The sequence below is a fragment of the Ceratina calcarata genome, unplaced genomic scaffold, assembly GCF_001652005.2.
Source record: "Ceratina calcarata isolate Rehan_Ccalc_2016 unplaced genomic scaffold, ASM165200v1 scaffold569.2, whole genome shotgun sequence".
NCBI lineage: Eukaryota > Metazoa > Arthropoda > Insecta > Hymenoptera > Apidae > Ceratina > Ceratina calcarata.
Window position 1 is genome coordinate 1205821 of NW_017176894.1, and position 21037 is coordinate 1226857.

Genomic DNA, 21037 nt, shown 5'->3' on the forward strand with positions numbered 1-21037 from the left:
TATAACAATACCCTTAGGTCCTAAATAAGAGGATGATCATCCATACAATTCTAATGCTTTGGCCGAAATAGCAATACTTAAAAAGCAAAAAAATTATTAAGGTTTTCCATTAATTTAAGCAGAATGAAGTTATAAAATTTATATTTATGATACACTTTACAGATTCGTAATACCATTAACTTAAGGTGCATGTTACATGACCGACAAATATATATAACAATTGACAGGTAGCTTCTGCATATAGTAACGACGACGTAGACATACTGTACGTATTAAAGGTTTTATCCTATCTCTTAGCCGTCGGACGTATTCGTTCCTTTTCAGTATCCCTATCGTCAGCTACTGTCCATTCAGGATCATTGGGATCCTCACCCTCTATGTCACAACAAGCTGATTCTGTCGAATCTGATTCCGGAGAATCCATTTCCCCATCCTAGAAACGAAATATTAACGTCCACCTGAATGGTTGCAAAAGGGAAACCAGCTATCTCGTCCAACGGTTATTCTGCGTATAGATATATATATATATATATATATATATATATATATATATATATATATATATATATTACAAAAAACTATAGATTCAAATATACAAGCGTTGTTAACGGCTGAGAAAAAAGAATCGGCAAGCTAATTCGTCAGAACGACTCTAAATGCTCAGAGAGGAGAAATGATAAAAACATTATGTACAACATCTCGAAACGCAATGGAGATCTCTTTGAAACGTTGCTAAGTATCCGGCAGATGCGGTATGTAAAACAAAATTAATCGGTGTTTAAAATGAATAAGCATCAAATGGCACTGCTTACCAGGGAGAGCCTCGAGAGGAGCCATGAAAGTTGGCTCAAAGTTTACATTAATAGTCAGTACGAGAGGATAATTTGTTTGTATTGTATAATAAAAAACTGTTCACTTAGATAATCGACAATTCGAACGTTTAATAGAAATGGATTGTACGTACATCATCCGGCTTTTCTTCGTCGCGGGAGCAAAGAGACGCCGACGAGGCCTGCCAATGCCCGTCCGGCATAGCTTCCAACATTTTGTCATAAACCTCCTCGGATAATGGGAATACCCTCGGTTCGTACGGCAAAATCTAACAACGAAACGCAACCTTTTTATATCTAATATAGAATCCAATCACCTCCCGAACCGTTTCTCAACAATTTTGATCACGTAAATACCTCGTTTTCATCTTCATTTACCGAGATATTCGTCTCGTCCTTCGCTACTCTGAACGTAGGCGTGGCACGACGTCGCAAAGCGTTTTGCAGCGCAGACGATCGATGCGCGTGGTCCGAATTGTGTTGGTGCTCCGGGTCTTGGATCTGCGGAGTCGCGGGCGGAGACGTGATGGGAGACATCGTGTCCCCGCCGAAATCGCTCGCATGCGGAGACATGGGATCTAAGACGACAAAGATCGACCAATTTAGATTCTGACTTTAATACGATCGTTAAACTCGATTCGTCGAAACCGAGGATAGATGATTTTATCATCGTCAATTAATCACCTGGCGTGTTCGCGCCGCTGTCCGCTCGGCTGTCTGTCCTTCGATTATGCCGAATACGCGACTGATGCGGCATACTCATGTACGTCATAAACCGCTTGTTTTCTTCCCTTTCGCTACGCTCGTGTCTCAAAGCAATAGTTTCATCCGACATATCTTCGAACTAAAGATATTACGTGCAGATGTGAGATTAGTACGGGCGAAATAAGATTACTTATAATTTGGTATTTAAAATAAGCAGACGCGCTTACATCACTGTCTTGACTAGGCCTGTGCATAACACCGTTTTTAATGTCCAATTTCGAAGGCTCATCGCATAACCTCCACCTTAATAAACGGTACGGCGATTATTAATAATTACTGATAGAAAAGGAAAAGTGCGTAAAACTTGTTTCACAGGGTGTTACTTACTTCGGTGTTAGTATTTCTTTGTATTGTAATTTTTCGAGCCTAGTTGCAGCAGCTACACTGTACGGTATAACTATATTGTCGATATCGTATGAGTTTTGCCTCAGCCTCCTAAAACAGAACATTTTTATAGCTCTCCTACTATCTATTAATTGACGACAAGTCGGTACAGTTGATGACACTAACGCGTGAGAGGTGGCACTCTTTTCTTTAACAGTGTTCTTCTCTGTAGAAGCAGCAGTGTGGTGTAACGGAGAAGGCACTGGAGACGAATGCTTACTAGAGCTGGAAAGGGCACTAATATCGTCATCATCTTCAGTCGTTAGTTTCTGTACCCTCTTTCTGTTTAAACCGTGGACGCTTCTATCGTGACCGAGCCTGTTTCTCTTTTCCTTCAGCATTTTCTTCTTAATTCCTACGCGAACACAATTAAATTAGCGATAAACCGATGTTGGACGTCCGATCGGTACAATCGAAGATAGACGTACGTACTTGCGGTAAGAATACTCGAGGACGATTTTTTTAACCGGGCCGCATATTTCGCTCTGTGTCCTGGAAGTTTTTTATTTCTTCGTTCATTGGTGTCTTTATCTTTTAAGCGTGTGATTCGTAGGTTTCCCCTTAACATCTTTTGCTGCCATTCCGACGACTTCATAATAGCCTCGAGATGTGTCCCCTGTGTAATTTCTACGCGGGAAAACCAGAAAGATCAAACTGATTACGTCACGAATTAAGACTACGTCGTGGCGCGTAAGCGAGCATGTTATTTACCATCGGGGAACGACAGGACAGGATGAAAGGAAGGATCTACGAGCGCAACCCTTTCCTGCACGGACATTTGTTCGATCGGTTCCTGCGGTTGCGTCGGATCCGACCTTCCGGTGCACAGAGCACACGGTGGTAGTACATGATCACAGTTACATCTCACTGTTGACGCTTTTGCCGCGCGTTTCGAGACTTCGTGTAACTTGTCTAGTTGCAACAGTTTTCTCTTTCTATAAAAACTCCAGACAAACGGTCGAGTTCTACTGGCCGGCAATTCACCTTCCGGCGAATTGTAACGCCCCGTGGAACCCGGCAACACACCGCTGTACCCGTTCACCGTTTCCGCGTTTTCGAGTATAAATAGTCCTTTGTTAGCTCTAATGTGTCGTTGCAATTCGTTATGCTGTCTAATCCTATACTCCAAGTCTGATATTTGTGCTTGCAACCACGTCCACCTCGCTGCTACACCCGCCCGATCTTGGGCGTACCTCCACGCTGCTCTTTTCGATCTACAAGCGACATCGACATCAATGAGTGCACGCTGATTCCCATCTCTCAGCGAAGATGATTAACCGTTTTATAAACTACGAGATGGAGGACGGAATGAAAACATCTGAAACCGGCCCAAGGCAATTTTCGGTTTCCAACTGTCGGAGATCAGACGACGTGAATATGAAGGAACTGACTATGTAAAATCGTATCGTCCATTCTGGTGGAACTCGGGACAAATAGAATGATCCGAAAGATGAGAACGCTATTTTGGAAGATGCGAAATAGTAACTTACATAGATACATGTTGTTGATGCGGATTGTTGAACGATTGCATTTCATCACAACTCTCTCCACCACTACTAGACGCGGTACAATCGGAGTCTAAATTCGATTCGACAACGTGCAACTGGGTGGCCAAAGGTCCAGCCACGTTCTCTATCTCTTCACCCTTAACTTTAACTTGAGGCGTGCTGAACACCGGCTGACGGCTTCCATTGTTGCCAGAAGCGCCACCCAAACTATCGCGCGATCCATCACCGAAGTATCGGCAACATAATCGTTGACGATTCACGCTGTTGCTCTGGGCAACACACATTTTCTCAATCTTTTGCAAAAACGAACTCAAACTACTGCTGATACCAGGAAAGTTCCTAACGTTCGACTTAGAACCAATGTTGACCAGTTCTTGAAAAAGATATTTCTTCACCCCGTGATGGGCAAGCTCGAGGACCCCGGTATTCTCCTCCGCGACGTGCCTGCCGATCAATCTCGCCTGAAGTTTCCTCAGTCTTCTCAATAAAAATGCACACTTCCTCTCACTCTCGTGCTGTTTCTGAGCAACAAGGTCCTGTTGCAATTTCAACGTGTTCACCTTCTGCTGGTCGACCGCGTCGGCGATGTTACAGATGCTCATCACGTCGACGTCCAATAGATCCCGTTCGAAGGACGAAAACCCTTCTTCGGGCATCGAGAACATCTCGACGCTATCTACGGCGCTTTGGACCGGTTCCGGTTCGTTGCTACCGGCGGATATGTTTCCCTCGATCGACTTGATCACCTGGAGGATCTCCTCGACGTTCTGTCCGATGTCGCCGACGTTGCCCATGTTGGATTGCTCGTTGTCGGTATTTATGTCGGTGCCGAAGGCCATTATCTGATCTACGTCCAGATTCTTATTGTCTCCCGTTGCTTCTGAGCCTACCAAAGGCAAGTCTGCGCTTGATTTTAAGAAACCCATATTGTCCGCTTGATCACCCATAGATGGGTCGTTCATTATAGTATCGGTCAACTTTTTTTCTGGACTGGCCGGAACCTCCGGTTGTTCGCAGTCCTGTTTGATTAATGCCTTCTTCGCGATCAAGTCAGATCCGTGCGTAAACGTGGACAAGCTATCAAGATCGTTGGCATACTTCGAATTGATGACATCGCGGATGAGGTCCTTCGATATACCGTGTAAGCACTGTTCATCGATCTTCGATGGTTGCACGTTCGCGGAGACGACGAATTTCGCCAGAATTTCGCGATTCTGGCACACCTGCGTAGCCTGCTCTGGGGAAAGAAATCCGCCAGCTGGAAGGGATGGGAGCAATGTTTCAGGCTTTTGAGGACCGCCTTCCGTCAGAGCAGGGGCCATCACTGCCACTGACGCTGCCAGTGCTGCGGCCTCGACATCCAGAGGCTCCCACGTGCGTTCGCACCCACACCTGCACTTCACATATGCCGTGCTCACTCCCATTCATCCATCACTAGTTTAGTGTCCTGGTTCCTGTATTATATCTCTTGTTACCCTCCGATCCGATTTCTTTTCTTTGCTCTTCTCCTTTACCTACGCGCCTTTATCTCATTCGACACACCGTGTACTATGTCGTTCCAGCAGCGTCCTCCAGTTTACTTAATTTCTTCATTTGTATGCCTTGAACCAACTCCTGAACGTTAATTAGCCTGCAAGTAAATTATACACAATTAATATGTATACAATCGAAACGTTTGTAAGTTTCATTTCATATTAACTGTGATTCAATCGACGTATGTAATATCTGTACATTAAATAAAATCAATACTTAGTAAACGATTATCCTTTTCTTCTTAAACACTGAGCACGATATCTAAAGCAGAATTTTTTTTATATCTACATAAATGACGTGCACCCGGATGTAAATAATACGCTCCATTATCTAACATTCTATTGCCCACTGATTACGATTAAATAATCGTTGACGACAATATAATCAGATAAGAAGTATACGTGCGAGTATAAACAAATCGTTCAACGTTTTAGAAACGTACAAACGTTAGCGGTAACGTTTAAACCGATTTTAATTAATCGCGAGGAGCATGGAAGAAAGAAAATTCTGCTTACCTCGTATCGTTTGCCCGCGGAAAGGAAGCATATTCGATGGAACGATTTCTCGGTGGGTCAACATCCAAACACGCGAAAGTAAGCCGAACCGGAGAACGTCAGATAGGCGAGGCTGTTCTTCCCACGATGATACGTTCCGGTATCGGATCACTATTTTCGAGCGGCGATCTTCGTGCGTGGAGCGGGTCGAAGCCGGGGCGGTAAGCGGCTGCCGGCGAACGATAACAACGCGTTATTAAGAAATCGGGATGCGTCGAGACGCGACGGTGGTACGACGCTTTAGAGGCGGCGATCTCTTTGTACACTTCGCTGGCGAGTACCGGGGACGAAGTGAGAAGAACAACAGCGAGAAAAATATGCGGCGTGAGAGGCGAAGAGGGAAAGGCGTCCGGACGATAGGAGAGCTTCTTGCTCGTGGGTAGAAATTCGCGGTCGGCACTATGATATGGAGCGTGGCACATAGTTACACTACATATCACTACCGAATGTACATGTTGCGGAGATTAATAACAGGTATGCTCGCATCGGTTGACGCATTCCCACGTGATTACTCGTGTCTCGAATTTTAGAAAACAGCAGCAGCAGCAGCAGCAGGAGCAGCGGCAGCGGCGGCGGCGGTGGCGGCGGCGTAAGCGTTTCCTCGTCGTGGCACCGGATTCGAAAACAAAGATAAAAACATGCCGCACAACACCACCGCCGTCCTCGTCCACAACGGTGACGGCAGAGTTCTTCTTTCCCGTCGGGCGAACGTCTATTGCATAATGACGCGCAAGATTTGTATCCTCGGCCGAAAGCACTGATGATCGTGTACTGGAATCACACCGCGTCCGTTGTCCGATGTCCACGTATACACGAAGAACCTTCACACGCGCGACATCCGCAGAGATGTCGAAGGCATCGGGAGCCGAATGTGTAAACCCGGGTATAGAAAGGAAGAGAAGGGAAGGAGAGGCGAGCGAGAAGGAAAACGAGAAATGTATATACGTGTGTGTATGTGTGTGTTCGCGTGTGTGTGTGTGTGTGATAGAGAGAGAGAAGGGAAGAGAGAGAACGCGCGAGGCACAAAGGAAGGAAGGAAGGAAGGAAAGAAGAGAGAAAGAGAGAGATCGAGAGAGGACACTAACGTGCTTCGCCTCGTGAACAGCGTAACCACGAGACGTGTGTTAACGCAGACGTAGGCGCGTTTCTACACGGCAACCAGCAACGATCGGTTTGAAAAAACGTGGCCGAAGAGGAGGAGCACACGGGAAAAGGAGACTAGCGGCTTCCTTCGCGGTACTCGCGGGTAGCGTATACAATGGCGGAGCAAAAAACAGATTCGAAGGCAGCTTCTTTTGGCCAGTTTCCCCTTCTAAAACGCTCACCTCGGGTCGGGGGCGCTCGACATAATCGCACATACACCCGTGACGATCCACGAATAATCGAGCGTTCTTGCGCGCTACGCAACACGACACGACTCGCATGCAACACCACACGGATATAAATGTCCGTCACACCCAATGCACGATAATCCCTTTCGGCTGATTCTTCGGTTACGAGAAACGCGCGTTCCCAGCTCCTAACCGTTTAATGCGCCTCGTTCTCGGTGTCGGTGTGTACGTGATCCCGGCGTTACACAGGCCTTCCCTCTTCAAACACAAATACCGACGTTGATTTTGGTAAAAGTCACACACGAGCAACGCGAGCTATTTATCAATAATATATAGGAAATTCGACCAACTTCGCTGTTGCTGTAGCGGGATCGACCAATACTGCAGTGCTGCTGCCGGATGTGGCCTTCGTGGCCACGCTATCCAATCGGATTCATTTTCTATCTATAATGTCGGCGCGTACAGTCCATAGAATTCCCAGCTCGATACGGGCAACGACGAAAAACCCTAGTCGAGGCAACGCCACTTTTCCCGCTTGTTTCCCCCGGATCATACCACTCACACCTGCTGCCGTTGATGGCCTGTGATGGCCTGCTGCGGCTGCTGCGTGTCAACCGAAATTCTTTTCTCCTATGCATACCGACGAATATATAACGACATATATTCATGAATACATGTATCCTCGATCATTTCCCCTTCATTTGTTTCCAAGCAAATTATTTACTTCCTTGATAGCAATAATTCGAATTCAAATGTTATTGCGTTATTATGTAGACGTGTGATTTCAATAATTTGTAAAAGTTAATACACATGTTATTAAAAGAAATGACTCGTGCAAAATTGAAATTGCTGAGCAGTATATATTCGCTTCACATTGTTCTCAGCTTGCTTCAACAATAAACAAGAATAAGTGATATTTTGGTCGGAATATTAATGTCAGATAATCAAATCCTGAATAGATTAGGATAATGTGTAATAAGTAGAGTACTCATTATTTATCGCGTGAATTCAAATATTTGTATACATTTTTCTGCGTGTCGACTATATAATTATCACCAGACTGGTATCGTCAGATTCATCAGATGGCGAAGTAAATATACAAAAACATCGATGGCACGCACACTAGTGATCTATGCAAACAGATTACCGATACACACTGTGCATAGATTAATATCTTTCCAAACATGATAATCGGTTGCATAAAATAGTGCCAAGTAACGATTAAAGAGCATTTCGTGTACATAAAACAATTAATAACCGCTTTGTAGAATGGACATTGCCAAATCGTTATTTAACGTTCGAGATCATGAGGGTTACGTCGGAAAAGAGGATCATGACGTTAGTATTTACCTCACTGCTAAAATAATGAATGATACAGCTACGATTGTTTGAGAACAGACATCTTTTTTAATTTCACTTACCTGAGGCGGTTCACATCTGTTAGCATGCTCACTCAAATTCTGTTAACATATTGTAGAAGAAATTGGAGACCGCTACCTCTGAGGATGAGTACGAAGTGGAAGTTTCAGGATTATGTGGAGAAGTTTTATCTCCCGCGCCAGGAGGACCTTTCTCTGCTCTGACACCGTCCATGTGGCCTCAGGATATTTTAGCTAAATTAAATCAACCGGATGATCCCAATTCACAGCCTGAGTACAGGTGCTTATAATAAATTTTTTATAAGACTATATTAAGACTAATGCTTTATGATGTTTAGATTTGATGAATTTGGATTTCGAGTAGAGGAAGAAGATGGTCCAGAGCAGAGTTCAAAAAAATTATTGGGGATCCCGTTCGTTGAAGATCCTCAACACAGGTACAGAGAAAGATCGAGTTGAATTAATAAGAAGAATTAATTGAATTATTGTACACACAGATTGCAATGGGTCGCTCTCTTAGAGTTTAGTCATAACAAAGAAGTGACGGAGCTTTCTTGGCAGAACATAGATAGAAGATTGCCCCGTACAGACAAACTGCGGGATATGGTCCGGCACGGTGTACCTCATTCTCTCAGACCTCAGATTTGGATGAGGATGTCAGGTACACTTATTACGCTTTTACAGGAGATGTAAAAGTACAACAATTAATTTTGTAGGAGCGTTGCAGAAGAAATGTTCTTCGGAAATAATGTACAAAGACATAGTGAAAGCATCGAGTAACGACGCGTTAATGACCAATAAACAAATTGAAAAAGATTTATTACGCATCATGCCGGCGAACGCGTGTTTTAGTCATCTCCATAGCACGGGAATCCCACGTTTGAGACGTGTCATGCGTGCCATTGCTTGGCTGTATCCTGAAATTGGGTAATGATTCTTCTATGAATTGGCGTTCAAACATACATGCGCAGGTCATTTTATTATCAATTTATTTTTGGAAGATACTGCCAGGGCACAGGAACGATAGCGGCTTCCCTCCTGTTATTGTTAGAAGAAGAAGACGCTTTTTGGATGATGGCTACGATAGTAGAAGATTTACTACCAGCATCTTATTATTCGTCCACATTATTAGGTACGAATGTCTACAGCAATTAGTGAATTTCAATGCGCTGATTTGAAAGATCGTCGACAGGTATTCAAGCTGACCAGAGAGTACTTCGTACGTTGGTGTCCAACTACCTTCCGGACATAGACCACGTTTTGATACAACACGATATAGAATTAAGTTTGATATCGTTACATTGGTTCTTGACTTTGTTCGCGTCTGTTGTACATATGAAAATACTGCTACGTATATGGGACATGTTCCTTTTCGATGGATCCATAGTCCTGTTTCAAGTCACTCTTGGAATGTTAAAGATCAAAGGTGCGTATCTATTAACATAAATTTATACACGATAAAATATTCGGTATATTTTTAGAACATGAATTGAGAGAATTAGAGAACTCAGCGCAAATATTTAACGCCCTTTCGGACATACCCGGAGATATCGACGATGTGGATCAGTTGTTTAACGTACGTATTCATTGTCTTTTTCGACTCGTATGAAATATAGTTACAGATAACGAATGAATCTAATGTTTTTAGATATCCTTGGAAGTGAGTGGTTCGTTAACAAACGTTTTGGTAGAAACTCATAGACGTAGGCATTTAGCTTATTTAATGGCAGACCACGGTGGATTAGTAGGAAACCCCGATGCTGTACCAAATTTACCAAAGCAACACCTCAACAGGTATATTACAGACTTAGGAATTACTGCAAGTGATATAGTTATCGTAATTGTTTGCACATTCTTTAAGACGCCAAATGAAAAGGAGCAAATCGATGTTACAAACATTTTTGTTCGGGAGTTACGAGACCGAAGACGATGTGAAGTCAAAGAACATTCGACAAACCGGTACGTTGATCGATCGAATTTGATAAAGCATCAAAAGTTACATTCCTGAAATATTTCAGAAATATTGGTCGATTTAAGAGAAGCTGTTTTGCAAGTAGCTCGACATTTTATGAACGTCGATCCGAAGTTGAGTAACATTGCGATGGTGGCTGACTACAGTATGGAAAGCCACGCGAAGGACCATGATAATTATGTTAACGTATCGCGTACCAGGAAAAGAAGAGCTAAAGCATTATTAGGTACTTTCCATCGACACGCATCTGACTATAAAAATCTTACAATTCGTGTATTCCAGATTTCGAGAGACACGACGACGACGAACTAGGTTTCCGGAAGAACGATATAATTACAATTATCAGTCAAAAAGATGAACACTGCTGGGTGGGAGAACTGAACGGGCTGAGGGGCTGGTTCCCAGCAAAATTCGTCGAATTATTAGATGAGAGGAGTAAACAATATACCTGCGCAGGAGACGATGCAGTCAGCGAAGCTGTTACTGATTTAGTTCGAGGAACCTTGTGCCCGGCTATGAAAGCAGTGTTAGAACACGGAATGCGTAGACCATCGTTTCTAGGTGGCCCATGTCATCCGTGGCTTTTCATCGAAGAAGCTTCGAACCGAGAAGTGGAGAAAGATTTCAATTCGGTATATAGTAGATTGGTACTTTGCAAAACGTACAGGTTGGACGAAGATGGGAAAGTCCTTACACCGGAAGAGGTAGTACATTGTATTTAATAGAAGTATTATAATCGACTTATTACACGTATCTTGTTTCGTTTCAGTTACTCTATCGATGCGTCCAATCTGTAAACTTGACGCACGACAACGCTCATGCACAAATGGACGTAAAATTACGATCCCTCATTTGCCTGGGATTAAACGAGCAAGTGTTACACTTATGGCTCGAGGTCTTGTGTTCGTGCGTAGAGATCGTGCAAAAATGGTACGAAGTTCTTCATAAAATATGTATCTACATTACGAAGATAGATCGACGATTTGTATATACATCGTTTTACATTATGTTACAGGTATCAGCCGTGGAGTTTTATAAATAGCCCCGGCTGGGTACAAATTAAGTGCGAATTGAGAATATTAAGTCAATTCGCGTTTAATTTAAATCCTGATTGGGAATTACCGCCGAAGAAGGAACAGTCCCAACCATTGAAAGACGGTGTTCGCGATATGTTGGTCAAACATCACTTGTTCAGTTGGGATCTTTAGTATACGCTCACTGATCATTTTTAGATTAAACAGTATAAGAAAAAACAGAAGGTAATCGCGTAGTACAAATTTAATTGCTTTTATGTTTGTCAGTGTAACGTGTGCGTGTGAGTGCGTGTCATAAAGAAATATTGAGATGTAACACATTTTCTATGTACAATATTAACTATATACAAATTTTATTTATCGTAAAGAGTCTCGTTGAGTATCGAAGTATTATTTACAACCGCGTTAATTTGTAGTAAAAATGAATTGTATATATATATACGTAAGTTAGATGAGTACTGTTAATTCTATCGAAAGCACGAAATCGTTGAACCAATCTAACGCGATAAGCATTGTACTTTGTATTGTAAAAGCTCCCAGTGATGCTTCATTTATTTAGATCTCGATTCCGATGTATACAGATATCTTTATAAAAGTTTTTAATCTGAATCTGAATCTTTCTTTAGTGGGAGATCTTTGCCCTTCAAGAGATTCTTAAGAGGGAATTTCCTGTCTTTACGACAGCACGGATCCATTAAATTATCGTCGATGATCTTTATGTTCAATTGTTCAGCCTTTTCCTTGGCCAGAACCGACGGTCTGACTTCGTGTTTTTCAAACTTAAACGGTTCCCACCTATGCCTGTCTCTATACTTTTCAAGGGTCGAAGGATCAATAGATAAATCGTGGCTGTCCAAAGCGTTCTCGGCTACCTCCTTCCCGAAGTCTGCTTTACACTCGCATTTTCGTTTTCTGACGTGAATGAGATGTAGATCCATGACGTTGGTACCGGTAAGGCCAGGTTTAAATAAATCGATACCTTTCTTAAACCTCGAATACAGATTGTAAGAATCATTGTTATTTAAAGTGTTTTCAGGCAATATACGCTCCACCTCCATCGTACGAAGTATAAAAGGTAACGTCTTGTCCAAGTCTTCTTCGTCTTGTAACATCTTTTCTTTATCGACAGGCTTTTCCTCTGGTTCGTATATCTCATCCTCATCATCTTCTTTCTTCTCCTTTTTCCTTACTAGAGAACCACTCAACTCCTGCATCTTGCATATCTCTCTACGTGCCTCGAGTTTCAAATTCAGTTGTTCCTTCTCTTCTTTTTTCTTCATCATAGCTTCCTTCTTTTCATTTTCTTGAACTATCACCGTCGAAGCTATGGATTTTACTTTCTGATACAGATCGTGAATGAGCGGCCCGATCGCAGGATAGCCAAACGCACCTGCAGCGTCGGTAGGACCGTCTTGACCATCGGTGCCTGCGCTCAACATGATCACCTCGAATTTCGCAAACCGAGGATAGCTCTTGATCTTCGCCAGCCAGTCTAACGAGAAGTGTAACGCTAATTCTTGATTCCTGCCACCCTTTCCTTTACCTTTGAGAACCACCGTTGGTTCTCCTCCTCCTATCAACACCAATCCCTCCTCGCTTATGTTGTCGATTAAATTGTAAATCTCGTCCACTTGTGGAGCAGTCAACGAGAGTATAGGGATATCTTTCACCCTCTCGAAGAACTCCTCTTTCTCCAGAATCTTATCCACTGCGAGACACACGAGGCTAGTCAGGTGAGTATACGCCAAGCTGACATCGTGCACATCGCCGACGACGTCTGATCTCAACTTAATGGGCGTGAGTTTATGATTGTACGCTTCCAAAGCAGCTGCCTCCATCGCCACCGAGTTATTCCCCAAAACGAAATTGGTCACATGCTTGAACTGCTTCTTCCTCTTAGCTAATAGCTTCTTATCAGAGAATCTTTCCTTGGACGTCAACAATTTCTTTACATCACCCTCCACTTTATCGAACAAGTTATACTTCTTCAAAATAGCTACCACTTCCTTCGGCCTCTTGTTAGAGTACACCGTTGGGCCACTGGCAATTAATTCTATAGGATCACCTACGATATCTGACAGTATCAAAGAGAGTATGCTGGCTGGATAAGCCATTCGAGCCAGACCACCACCTTTCACCATAGACAGTTTGCTTCTTACTATGTTAAGCTCTTTGATGTCAGCTCCTGCTGCCTGAAGCATTCTACATACATGCAATTTGTCATCGGGATCTATCGCGGGTCTCGGCATGTAAAGTAACGCGGAACCACCACCGGATACCAATACGATTAAAGAGTCGTCCTCTTTCAATGATTCTACTAAATCTATAATGTTGTGCGTGGTCTCGTATGACCTCTCATCTGCCTGATTGTTCTCGCCGCCCTCGCAATAGTCTACCACGCTATCTCCTATTCTAGGAAAGTATGATTTGTCTTCGGAGTTCCATAAAGTTTCTACAGACGCAGCAGGAATGCTGACGATACCTTTCTTCAAACAGTCACCGAGCACATGCTCGAGGACCATTGCCATACCCAACACAGCTTTCCCAAAACCGACCATATAAACGTTCTCCTTTAACTCGAATTGCAGCTCGTCTCCAATGTACAACACCCCTTTCTCGTATCTAACTTTGTTCAATACGAGAGTCTTCGGCGACACGGCGTGAATACCGGCGAAATATATTTTCTTTAATATAGTCCTAGTCTCCTCGAGGGCTTTATTATCGTTCGACATTTTCCTACTTGTAAATTTGACAGTGTTTACCAGGTTAGATCGAGAAAGAATCGGCCTACTGAAATAGTAGCAAGAAGATCATATATGAATACGCGGGTCACGTATTGTTAAAGACAATTAAAACACTTGCCTACGTTGCGTCAATTTATGTAATATCTTATTACAGCGCATATCTTTCTCTCTAAATCACGAACACATTCCTACCGAGTAGACATTATCAGATGAACCCGAGAAAAATTTCGTTTACGTATTTATCACTGCACTCGTATAATGAATTTATATTATTTTATACTGTATCGGACTTTAGACTTTGTATAAGTAAAACGTATCTATGACATGATCAATCAACATAGCCAACAAATATCTATGCACCGAATGGAATATTCATGTACGTTAAAACCGTCCGTTTAGAATTCGTTCTTAATAACTAGACTTTAGACGACATTACGAATTATAATACACGTAAGCCACTTTATTGAACGCGTAGAATGATCTAGAATAAATCAGATTTTATCGTCAGGTGTTATCGTGTTTATTGATAAACGAGAGATATCTCACGAAGCAAATATTTGTGGCTCTGAAAAGAGCCGTTTGTATAATTGGAGCCGAAGCTTGATGATTTAACCGCCGAAGCCGTAAAGGGTTCTTCCTTGTCGTTTCAGGGCGTAGACCACGTCCATGGCGGTCACAGTCTTCCTCTTCGCATGTTCGGTGTAGGTAACAGCATCACGGATGACGTTCTCGAGAAAGACCTTGAGTACACCACGAGTTTCTTCGTAAATCAGACCGGAGATACGTTTTACGCCGCCACGTCTAGCCAAACGACGGATGGCAGGCTTCGTGATACCTTGGATGTTATCACGAAGTACCTTCCTGTGTCTTTTTGCTCCTCCTTTTCCCAATCCCTTTCCTCCCTTTCCACGGCCAGTCATGATGAAGACGAGAACTTGGATACGTCTAACTCCGAACAGTGAAAAATTCGAAATGCGTCTTCCGCACCACAGTGCTCGCTCTTATATGCAGTATCGACCCAACCGTCGTTCGAGCCTCCCACCAATCATTGCGCAATTCCAGGGCCGAGGGTGAGGGCTGATAGGCAGGCTAGTGGGGATTAACATCTGCCGCACATCTGCTCCAAAGCTAAGCTAAGTTGATCAGAGAGAGAGGGGATTTAACGAAGGCTATATAAAGAGGAGTGATATCTGGATGAATCACTCAGCAAAAATTCTCTGACGAGGACTATTGTACCGCATTTGTTGACGCCATGGCTCGCACCAAGCAGACTGCTCGTAAATCGACTGGAGGAAAAGCTCCTCGCAAACAACTGGCCACTAAGGCAGCTCGTAAAAGTGCCCCAGCAACTGGCGGAGTGAAGAAACCTCATCGTTACAGGCCTGGAACTGTCGCTCTCCGAGAAATCCGTCGGTACCAAAAGAGCACCGAATTGTTGATCAGAAAATTACCGTTTCAACGATTGGTTCGTGAAATCGCTCAAGATTTCAAGACGGATCTCCGTTTCCAAAGCTCTGCCGTGATGGCTCTTCAGGAAGCCAGCGAAGCTTACTTGGTCGGTCTGTTTGAAGATACAAACCTTTGCGCTATTCACGCTAAGCGTGTGACCATCATGCCGAAGGACATCCAATTGGCACGTCGCATTCGTGGAGAACGCGCTTAAATTCTTTTTTTTATTATATTAACATACGGCCCTTCTCAGGGCCACCAAATGTTTCTACGAAGGAAACTCCCGATTCACTGCATTTGACCCTTCCTTAAAAACCCCTCACATTATTCTATAACGGTAATTGCCGTTGCTCAACAAGTTCAATGCCGGATTTAAATATTGGTAGGAAATATCTTCTACTCATTCTATCATCTCTAGGGAGTAAGCCGGAATATGCCAGAATTGAATTATATTAAATAATGAATTGTATTAATAAACGTAGAATAATACAGAGTACGGAACAAATTGTACAAGTTTTCATAGTCAAGGTATTTCTCAGAGTCGATGCGACGATTTATGGTACAATACGATCAAGTTTTATTATAAGAGGTTTTCTGGCCTCTTGCCGGCCAGTTTAACCGTAGTTGCCTCATTTCCCGCGTTTCGTTTTATGATTCACGAATGGCATGAGAGGCCCCCATTGTTAAACCGGTCCCAACAGGCCTAAAAAAAAACCCAGCTGCGAAGACCTCTCACCTACCTGAACTAAGGAATTTACATTTGCTGTATTGAGAATTATTTTGTGTTGCGTACACAAGATCTTTTGTTATGAATTCGTCTTTCAATCCTTCTTTACAGAAATTGCTTTGCAATAAACTTTTCTATAATGCTTTTGTGTCTGGTACAAAACATAAAAATAATAAATCGAGTTAAATGAAACTATGTAAGGACAGGAAAGATTATGGAACAAAACTAAAGAATTCCTTCGTTAAAATGATTTGGGCCCTGAAAAGGGCCATTTGATAATATCTAAAGATATAGGAGCAACTTATGCTTTTTTCTCGGTCTTCCTCGGTAGAAGCGCTGCTTGGATGTTCGGCAGGACACCTCCTTGACTGATAGTGACTCCACAAAGAAGTTTGTTCAACTCTTCATCGTTGCGAATAGCGAGCTGTACGTGTCGGGGTATGATCCTCGTTTTCTTATTATCACGTGCAGCGTTTCCCGTCAATTCCAGAACTTCGGCAGCCAGATATTCCAGGACTGCAGCTAAGTAGACGGGCGCGCCGGAGCCGACGCGTTCAGCGTAATTTCCTTTCCTCAAAAGCCGGTGAATACGGCTAACAGGAAATTGTAATCCTGCCTTAGACGAGCGGGACTTTGCCTTAGCTTTCACTTTCTGTCCTTTACCACGGCCGGACATCGTCGATTCTTGTGATTTCGCTTGTGTGAAAGAAACTGAATGCCAGATGGTGCCTTGTGCAGAGACGAGGTACGAATGGTGCCTGTGGAAGCAAGAGCTTCGATTATATAGGCTTTGAAGGTGCCAGCTCCCGACCAATCGGCAGCGAGCACCTTTCGTACATAGTTGAGAGCTGACCTTACATCTGTTTATTATTATTATTTCCGTTATTTTTTCAAATCATCTTCAATATTTACTTTCTCGATTATAATATACGAAAATATTAACGGAAAATTATTATAAATGTACACGGTTGAACTACATTTAGGTATTATAAGTACTATCGAGACAGCTATTGGGCAATTATCCGATAAATGTTATCGTTGCTCCAGAAATTGAGTTTTATTTTAAGAAGGTTCCAAGTAAAACCATTTGGAATACATTTAATGATTATTAAGCATACGAAGTCGAATGCCAGGAACAGGAATATAAACGTACTCTGTATAACGTAACATACGTTCGTACGTTCTTACTTCATTATCGAACCAATTCGTATTACTCTGTAAAAATAACATTTTAAAAGCTGTCTATTAAAAAATAATAATAATGTAAGGGAATGAGATCTATTAATATACGCTATATTACGTTTAAAAACAAGTGTCTTTTGATTCTGGAAAATGAACTGCCAGAAATTACTCTCTCAGATGGAATGTACAATTCTAAAAATAATAGAACATATTCATGTTAACTCCATTTTTCTTGTAAAAAGAAAGCGTCCGTAGATAAGTACAAGCATGTGTTATAGCGTAACAAAATCAATTGTTAAGAGGGAGAGAGAAAGCGGTCGTTTCCTACAGCGCACCAGCGGTGTCAAGCTCGTTTCTGATTGGACAGGAGCTGGCTTCGGTTTGGTAGATATAAAGAACCCGTCTCCTCCGGAACTCATTGGATCGTACACTTTCAGAGCAGTCGCAAGACCGTCACTAATTTGTGAAGAATCCTGAAGTCTCGATTTTTGTCGTTATGCCTCCGAAAGTAAGTGGAAAAGCTGTGAAAAAGGCTGGCAAGGCTCAGAAGAACATCAGTAAAGCCGATAAGAAGAAGAAACGAAAGAGGAAGGAGAGCTATGCTATTTACATCTACAAAGTGCTGAAACAAGTCCACCCGGACACTGGCATATCCAGCAAGGCCATGAGCATCATGAACAGTTTCGTCAATGACGTGTTTGAGCGCATCGCCGCCGAAGCATCGAGATTAGCCCATTACAACAAACGGTCGACGATCACGTCACGTGAAATACAAACTGCTGTGAGGCTCCTGCTACCCGGTGAATTGGCGAAACACGCTGTGAGCGAAGGAACCAAAGCTGTCACCAAGTACACCAGCTCCAAATAAATTGTCGCTAACGGAAACGATTTCATCATACCTGACTCTTCAAACCAAACGGTCCTTTTCAGGACCAACAAATTATAACTACGTGTAGCATACTCGTTTATTCGAAATTCGTCGTACCACAATCTTTCCTTACTTTCCTCTTACTATGAGATAAGAAATCTAAAATTTTGAAACTGCTCCAAGTTCGAAAAGAACGCTGTTTATAAACATAACGAACAAAGACCGAAATTGCAATGTAGTAAATATAATATAAAAATTTCTATTTATCTTTCTTTGGCGTAAGTTTGGTATACGTAGAAGTCAAAAACACTATCTACTTATTTGTTCAGTCTTTGAACACGTTCGAACACGTTTGCATGCACGTTTTTTCTTTTCGATGCACGATTCATATACGAAAATGCTGCGTGAAGTTAAACGCAACGTTCGTTTCATTTTCTCCACTAAATTAAAGTTGACGAGCCTGGTGAGAAATTCCCTAGAAAGTATGATAATCACCGATGTTGGGTTTTTAAAACGCGTGTGCATGCCAATAAATTCTCTGACACTACTGTATGGTACAGTAAGATGGAAACGTTGTGATTACGGCTACGAAGATAGAAGCGGGATTATCGCGAGTTCGTTCGATTCCACGTTTATTTATGAGAATTGTGAGCAGGCTCGACGTCGGATCGCGTGATTAATTCGTGGACGCTGCATCGTTGATCGATATCTAGATAACGTATTCTTAATAGACTGTAAACATGTCTGATGAAAAGAAGGTAACGCTTGGTAACCTCGAGCCCGACATCAACGGCAAGCTATGATTCAAGTGTCCTCTATTTTTACAGGAGACTAAAGCAGAATCTGAGCACATAAACTTAAAAGTCTTGGGACAAGACAGTGCAGTGGTTCAGTTTAAAATTAAAAAGCACACACCCCTCAGGAAGTTGATGAACGCTTACTGTGATCGTGTGGTAAGTCCTTGATACTTCATTATTATCGTACCTGGAGGAAACAAAATTATGTCATCTTCTAATAATAGATTCTCATCTATTTCGTTTATCGTTCTATAAAACGATCGATGATCATATGTGTGAACAAACATGGTGTGAAAATTATTGTATGCCTATAGGGTCTGGCGATAGCAGCAGTGAGATTTAGATTCGACGGACAACCTATAAATGAATTAGACACACCGACAACCCTTGAAATGGAAGAAGGAGATACAATAGAAGTTTATCAGCAACAGACAGGAGGATTCTGTTGAGATTTAAGATTATCAATCAATAGTTTAAAAATGGACTCAATAAGAAAGAAACTTCTGTTTTAGTGCTTTCTTCCAAAAAATATTGATCGACGTTAACTATAAATTCTTTCTTACAAAAGAACGATTAATTTTCATACTGCAATGTGGAGAAGTTGTTTGAACTTTTTATATGTATCAAATTCTACATCTAGACCCATTCAGGATCTACTTGTTCGTAGTATCTCCGAGAAACAATTTTTTACGTACATTTTGTATCGTTTTATCATCATATGATCTAACAACTTGACGTTTGACCGTATTCTTACTGAAACTGATTGCTTTTTTGTCTTCTTTATAAATGAATTAGGAAAATTATTTTTGTACGCTTTCAACTTTGCATTAATTTGGCTGACGATATTGGGGAACAGGCTTGTGTTACTATTAGCGGTATACGTTGCAAACAGAGACTCGTTGGATCTCTCGCATTTTGCACTATATAGAAAAAAAGAGAACATCTACACACATCGTACGAAACATGTACTACTTACCGAAACGTAAAATACTTTGTAAATGACTTTGAGAAGAAAACAGAAATACAATGTCTCAGATTATCTTAATAAAATTCATGTTTTTTAGGCCCGTTCGAAATGTACAGATAGGCAATAACAAAGAGAATTAATGAAAATATTGTTTTCATATTTAATAATGTAACTATTTTTAAAATATTCATAAAATCGAATTTCGTTTATTTTATTACTTCAATCCCTCAGTGTTAACATTGTAATTTTATTTTCCAGGCAATCACAGCGTTACTTTGTATATGATCGATAAATAAATTGTCTTATCTTTTCTATAAGAAACCGTTTTATCTTTCATTCGGAGTAAATCATGTAAGGATAAATCGTGGATCAAGTGATTTTGAAGTTCTCTAGATTAAGTATATTGTCGAAGTCAGAAATAGAAAGCAAAACGTTCGTCGATGCTGAACCATAATTAATCGATTAGTTCTGAGATTTTCGAGATAGAAGAAAATTGTATACGATCTTTTTGCACGTAATTGCAGTACCTACAATTTTTAAGCATTTTTCGAAGTTTTGAGAAAAAATAATTTTTATTTTTCCGAGAGTTTCGTCAACTTGTAGTGCGCATGGGTCAAGAACAGCCTGTACCCGCCCTTTTCTCATTAGTTTTAGCACGTGGTGGTGAGAGGCGCTGGAAACGCTGCTAACAAAAAAATACATTGAGTGTCACCCTCCCTGTCGTGAACAGTCATGGGCCGGTATTCAGAGTCGTTGCTTATTCTTAAGATTGTCTTAAGCATTTGCTTAAGCACCTGTTCCCTGTACAAAACAAGGACTGGAAATGTGGGTTAGACAGGGGTAACAAATTCTTAAGACGGTCTTAAGAATAAGCAACGACTCTGAATACCGGCCCATGACTGTTCACGACAGGGAGGGTGACACTCAATGTATTTTTTTGTTAGCAGCGTTTCCAGCGCCTCTCACCACCACGTGCTAAAACTAATGAGAAAAGGGCGGGTACAGGCTGTTCT

The 21037-nt window shown here is 41.9% G+C and overlaps 8 protein-coding genes across 14 annotated transcripts; 4 read left to right on the plus strand and 4 right to left on the minus strand.

Annotated features, from left to right (window-relative positions):
* Positions 1-124: 124 nt before the first annotated feature.
* nsl1 (non-specific lethal 1) lies at positions 125-7450 on the minus strand. Of its 6 annotated transcripts, none has more exons than XM_026817358.1 (12): positions 6900-7450; positions 5536-5743; positions 3470-5117; positions 2691-3193; positions 2412-2606; positions 2106-2334; positions 1923-2030; positions 1763-1838; positions 1515-1674; positions 1188-1408; positions 965-1099; positions 287-433 (listed from the first exon to the last, which is right to left on the minus strand). In XM_026817358.1, the coding sequence occupies exons 3-12, from the start codon at positions 4909-4911 to the stop codon at positions 287-289; spliced, it is 3216 nt and encodes a 1071-aa protein (XP_026673159.1). In that variant the 5' UTR covers positions 4912-5117; positions 5536-5743; positions 6900-7450. The 6 variants fall into 6 exon arrangements, 5 of the variants coding, with proteins under 5 accessions (XP_017887562.1, XP_026673159.1, XP_026673158.1 ...); XM_026817357.1 differs by having other exon boundaries at positions 5536-6345; XM_018032073.2 differs by lacking the exon at positions 6900-7450 and having other exon boundaries at positions 125-433; positions 5536-6572.
* Positions 7451-8174: 724 nt separating this feature from the next.
* On the plus strand, positions 8175-11899 carry LOC108629424 (small G protein signaling modulator 3 homolog). The gene is made up of 14 exons (XM_018032074.2): positions 8175-8243; positions 8383-8564; positions 8623-8721; positions 8782-8945; positions 9001-9211; positions 9286-9416; positions 9477-9710; positions 9766-9860; positions 9933-10078; positions 10146-10243; positions 10303-10482; positions 10539-10960; positions 11026-11186; positions 11272-11899. Exons 1-14 carry the CDS (start codon positions 8175-8177, stop codon positions 11462-11464), a joined length of 2385 nt encoding a protein of 794 aa, XP_017887563.1. The 3' UTR covers positions 11465-11899.
* On the minus strand, positions 11809-14442 carry LOC108629425 (glycerate kinase). Of its 2 annotated transcripts, none has more exons than XM_026817362.1 (2): positions 14153-14442; positions 11809-14077 (listed from the first exon to the last, which is right to left on the minus strand). In XM_026817362.1, exons 1-2 carry the CDS (start codon positions 14191-14193, stop codon positions 11890-11892), a joined length of 2229 nt encoding a protein of 742 aa, XP_026673163.1. In that variant the 5' UTR covers positions 14194-14442; the 3' UTR covers positions 11809-11889. The 2 variants fall into 2 exon arrangements, with proteins under 2 accessions (XP_026673163.1, XP_017887565.1); XM_018032076.2 differs by having other exon boundaries at positions 11809-14080.
* A 96-nt stretch (positions 14443-14538) lies between these two features.
* Positions 14539-15032, minus strand: LOC108629429 (histone H4). The gene has a single exon (XM_018032080.2). It carries the CDS (start codon positions 14952-14954, stop codon positions 14643-14645), a length of 312 nt encoding a protein of 103 aa, XP_017887569.1. The 5' UTR covers positions 14955-15032; the 3' UTR covers positions 14539-14642.
* An 89-nt stretch (positions 15033-15121) lies between these two features.
* Positions 15122-15827, plus strand: LOC108629427 (histone H3). Its single transcript, XM_018032078.2, has one exon. The coding sequence runs from the start codon at positions 15287-15289 to the stop codon at positions 15695-15697; it is 411 nt and encodes a 136-aa protein (XP_017887567.1). The 5' UTR covers positions 15122-15286; the 3' UTR covers positions 15698-15827.
* Positions 15828-15930: 103 nt separating this feature from the next.
* On the minus strand, positions 15931-16951 carry LOC108629428 (histone H2A-like). The gene has a single exon (XM_018032079.2). It carries the CDS (start codon positions 16884-16886, stop codon positions 16512-16514), a length of 375 nt encoding a protein of 124 aa, XP_017887568.1. The 5' UTR covers positions 16887-16951; the 3' UTR covers positions 15931-16511.
* A 753-nt stretch (positions 16952-17704) lies between these two features.
* On the plus strand, positions 17705-18352 carry LOC108629408 (histone H2B). The gene has a single exon (XM_018032058.2). It carries the CDS (start codon positions 17889-17891, stop codon positions 18258-18260), a length of 372 nt encoding a protein of 123 aa, XP_017887547.1. The 5' UTR covers positions 17705-17888; the 3' UTR covers positions 18261-18352.
* A 400-nt stretch (positions 18353-18752) lies between these two features.
* Positions 18753-20224, plus strand: Sumo (Small ubiquitin like modifier). The gene is made up of 3 exons (XM_018032059.2): positions 18753-19018; positions 19088-19213; positions 19372-20224. The coding sequence occupies exons 1-3, from the start codon at positions 19001-19003 to the stop codon at positions 19504-19506; spliced, it is 279 nt and encodes a 92-aa protein (XP_017887548.1). The 5' UTR covers positions 18753-19000; the 3' UTR covers positions 19507-20224.
* The last annotated feature ends 813 nt before the right edge of the window (positions 20225-21037 follow it).

Bases quoted from the DNA above. Each gene is read 5' to 3' on its own strand.
- nsl1 (XM_018032073.2), bottom strand. From the start codon at position 4,911: ATGGGAGTGAGCACGGCATATGTGAAGTGCAGGTGTGGGTGCGAACGC. The intron at 2,607-2,690 runs GTAAATAACATG...TTTCCCGCGTAG, and splicing joins TGTCCTGTCGTTCCCCGATG to AAATTACACAGGGGACACAT. The intron at 2,031-2,105 runs GTTAGTGTCATC...GTTCTGTTTTAG, and splicing joins AAGAGTGCCACCTCTCACGC to GAGGCTGAGGCAAAACTCAT.
- LOC108629424 (XM_018032074.2), top strand. From the start codon at position 8,175: ATGGACATTGCCAAATCGTTATTTAACGTTCGAGATCATGAGGGTTAC. The intron at 8,565-8,622 runs GTGCTTATAATA...TATGATGTTTAG, and splicing joins AATTCACAGCCTGAGTACAG to ATTTGATGAATTTGGATTTC. The intron at 10,244-10,302 runs GTACGTTGATCG...GAAATATTTCAG, and splicing joins AAAGAACATTCGACAAACCG to AAATATTGGTCGATTTAAGA.
- LOC108629425 (XM_018032076.2), bottom strand. From the start codon at position 14,193: ATGCGCTGTAATAAGATATTACATAAATTGACGCAACGTAG. The intron at 14,081-14,152 runs GCAAGTGTTTTA...CTACTATTTCAG, and splicing joins CATAAATTGACGCAACGTAG to TAGGCCGATTCTTTCTCGAT.
- LOC108629429 (XM_018032080.2), bottom strand. From the start codon at position 14,954: ATGACTGGCCGTGGAAAGGGAGGAAAGGGATTGGGAAAAGGAGGAGCA.
- LOC108629427 (XM_018032078.2), top strand. From the start codon at position 15,287: ATGGCTCGCACCAAGCAGACTGCTCGTAAATCGACTGGAGGAAAAGCT.
- LOC108629428 (XM_018032079.2), bottom strand. From the start codon at position 16,886: ATGTCCGGCCGTGGTAAAGGACAGAAAGTGAAAGCTAAGGCAAAGTCC.
- LOC108629408 (XM_018032058.2), top strand. From the start codon at position 17,889: ATGCCTCCGAAAGTAAGTGGAAAAGCTGTGAAAAAGGCTGGCAAGGCT.
- Sumo (XM_018032059.2), top strand. The intron at 19,214-19,371 runs GTAAGTCCTTGA...GTATGCCTATAG, and splicing joins ACGCTTACTGTGATCGTGTG to GGTCTGGCGATAGCAGCAGT.